At 39.3% G+C, this 2,355-nt stretch overlaps 1 protein-coding gene across 1 annotated transcript; it reads right to left on the bottom strand.

Annotated features, from left to right (window-relative positions):
* Positions 1-1,707: 1,707 nt before the first annotated feature.
* LOC103461456 (GTPase IMAP family member 7-like) lies at positions 1,708-2,309 on the bottom strand (the record flags this gene model as incomplete). The annotated part of the gene is made up of 1 exon (XM_008403757.1): positions 1,708-2,309. A coding segment is annotated over one exon (602 nt), but the record flags the coding sequence as incomplete, so codon positions are not given.
* Positions 2,310-2,355: the final 46 nt, after the last annotated feature.

The following is a 2,355-nucleotide window of genomic DNA, read 5'->3' on the forward strand; positions in this document are numbered from 1 at the left end:
CCCAGGAACAACATCAGACATCTCAGACCAGAAATGTGCAGTTCTAGGCACAGCCAAGATACTGCGCAGAACCCTCAAGCTCCCAGGACTCTGGCAGAGGACCCGAGCTCAGAGGATGAAAAAGACCACCCACGGAATGCTTAAAGCTAGTTAGTTTTTGCATTGCTACAAAATGGAGCCATATTTCCCTCACCCTACTGGCTGCAATGTTGACACCGAGAGATGCGATGAGACCTAAATTATGAACATCATGGCCTGGAGAGCATCCCAGTTTTCAATGTCTGGCGCCTCCTCACCCTGACTCTCATACTGACAGGAGGAACCACAGAACTCTGTTAAGTTAAAAGCACATCTTCTGAAGTTGGAATATTTTTCCTCCAACAGATTCCAGAGGAATCACCTCAAACCAGATGCTGGACTGGATTTTATTTCAATGTCATTTGTGAATGTTAGCTCCTCGTTTTCAACAGTGAAGCTACAAAGGTTGAAAAAGTTTATCATTTGACTCTCATCAACATCAATATTTCCACTAAATTAGAATAAAAAAAAAAGTTTGATAAAGGAAAAGCCTCTCAGACTGAGCTCAAAGCAAGATGCCAAAAAGCTTCTATTTTTTTTTAAATATTAGACAATTAATTTAATTTCACATAATTATTGCAAATATCAAAGGTGATTTCCCAGAGGTTAGCAGTAGCAGGTGTGTGAACTCCCTGGTGCAACAATCTGAGAACATCCACCAAGTTTTATCCCAAAAACCAAAAGAATAAAAGAAAAAGTAAGCTATAGCCAAACAGCACTTCCCTGCGGTTGATCAGTCCCAAGGTCAAGGTTTCTTTTCTAAAAGTCTTACATTCTTCAGCCTTTAGCTGTCTCTATGTTTCAGCCCACTTGGCTATAGTATTAGCTCATTAATGCAGCTCTGTAGAGTCTGACTGCATGTTGTTGGGGCAGTTTTATAATTTGCAAAAGTTGCAAGATTCTGGCTTTCAAGGAAGGCAGTTTTGAGACTGCTGATCTAAACAAACTCAGCTGCAGCAACTCCACACACACACTATGCATCACGAACATCAACTCCCTGGATCACTGTTATGTCACAAAGTTAATACTATTGCCACGAACAATGTTCCTTCAATAGTTAGGGTAGCCCAAAAAAATGAATGAACGTGAAGTCAAGTATTTTATTTTGCACATTTAAAGATATTTTAGACAAATTAATTTTTTTAGTCAGAGAATAGTTTGATTAGATCAACATTACATGATATCTGCCCACAGCAGTCAGTAACACAGCAAATAATATTACATCGGCATAAGAACACATTTCAGCAGCTTTTCATTGGTTTACCACAACAAAAAATGTCACAAAAAATTAATTAAATAAAAAGTTGAAAACATAAAGTAACTACTGAATAATTTAAAGATACCAGTTTATTTGTTTTTTAAATTAGCTTTGATGACAGAATTAAAACAAACATTTTTATTCAGGTGACATCTAACAGCTGAAAACATTGGACAGTATCAGAAGTACAGACATGGAAAAATCAACAACTCCTCTCGTAGTGACAAGAAATATTTTTTAAATCCTTGCTTTAAAAGATACAGGATATTGCTAAGTTATTTCACGAGGATCCTCAAAAATTTTAAGACCCGTTTCATAAGTAGCCCAACAAAAATGTACACAATTTCCCCTTGAATTCCCTGATTTCTCACATGCACTATTTCTCGGTACATCTCATTTGTGTAGAAATTTCCTCCGTTGGCTGCCACCATGTCATCAATCTTCTTGAACAGCTCTCTGACCTGGCTTCTGTCTTTGCTGGTGTTTTCAAACACATGGAACCTGCTTCCACAGCTTTGGATGAGGCCTTGAAGATCCCTGTGCCCCTCGTAGACATACTGCTGGATGCTTGTGCCTCCAAGGTCACCGCCTCGAGTGAACAGCACAATCATGTACTGGTTTGCCTTTTTACCAAACAGCTCCTGCAGACCTTTTACGGCATTTTTCTCCTCTTTAGTGAAGCGACCAACTTGGATCACCAGGAGGAAGACATGAGGACCAGGACATGAAACCTCAACGCATCTCACAATCTCTGTTTTAATCATTTCTGGAGATGCTCCAGTATCAAGGATACCAGGTGTGTCAACCACAGTGACTTCTCTGCCTTTCAAACATTTAGTGGCTTTTGCACAACATTCTGTCACTGATGTAGAAGAAGGTCTAGACTGGAATCGTTTCTCTCTCAGTATAGTGTTTCCAACGGCACTTTTGCCCACACCAGTTTTTCCAATCATCACAATCCTCAAAGCAGAACCTGCAACACAGTAAACAACATAAGTTTAAGGTTTTTCAAGAGGAAA

This window comes from Poecilia reticulata, unplaced genomic scaffold (assembly GCF_000633615.1).
Source record: "Poecilia reticulata strain Guanapo unplaced genomic scaffold, Guppy_female_1.0+MT scaffold_1598, whole genome shotgun sequence".
NCBI classification, from domain to species: Eukaryota; Metazoa; Chordata; class Actinopteri; order Cyprinodontiformes; family Poeciliidae; genus Poecilia; species Poecilia reticulata.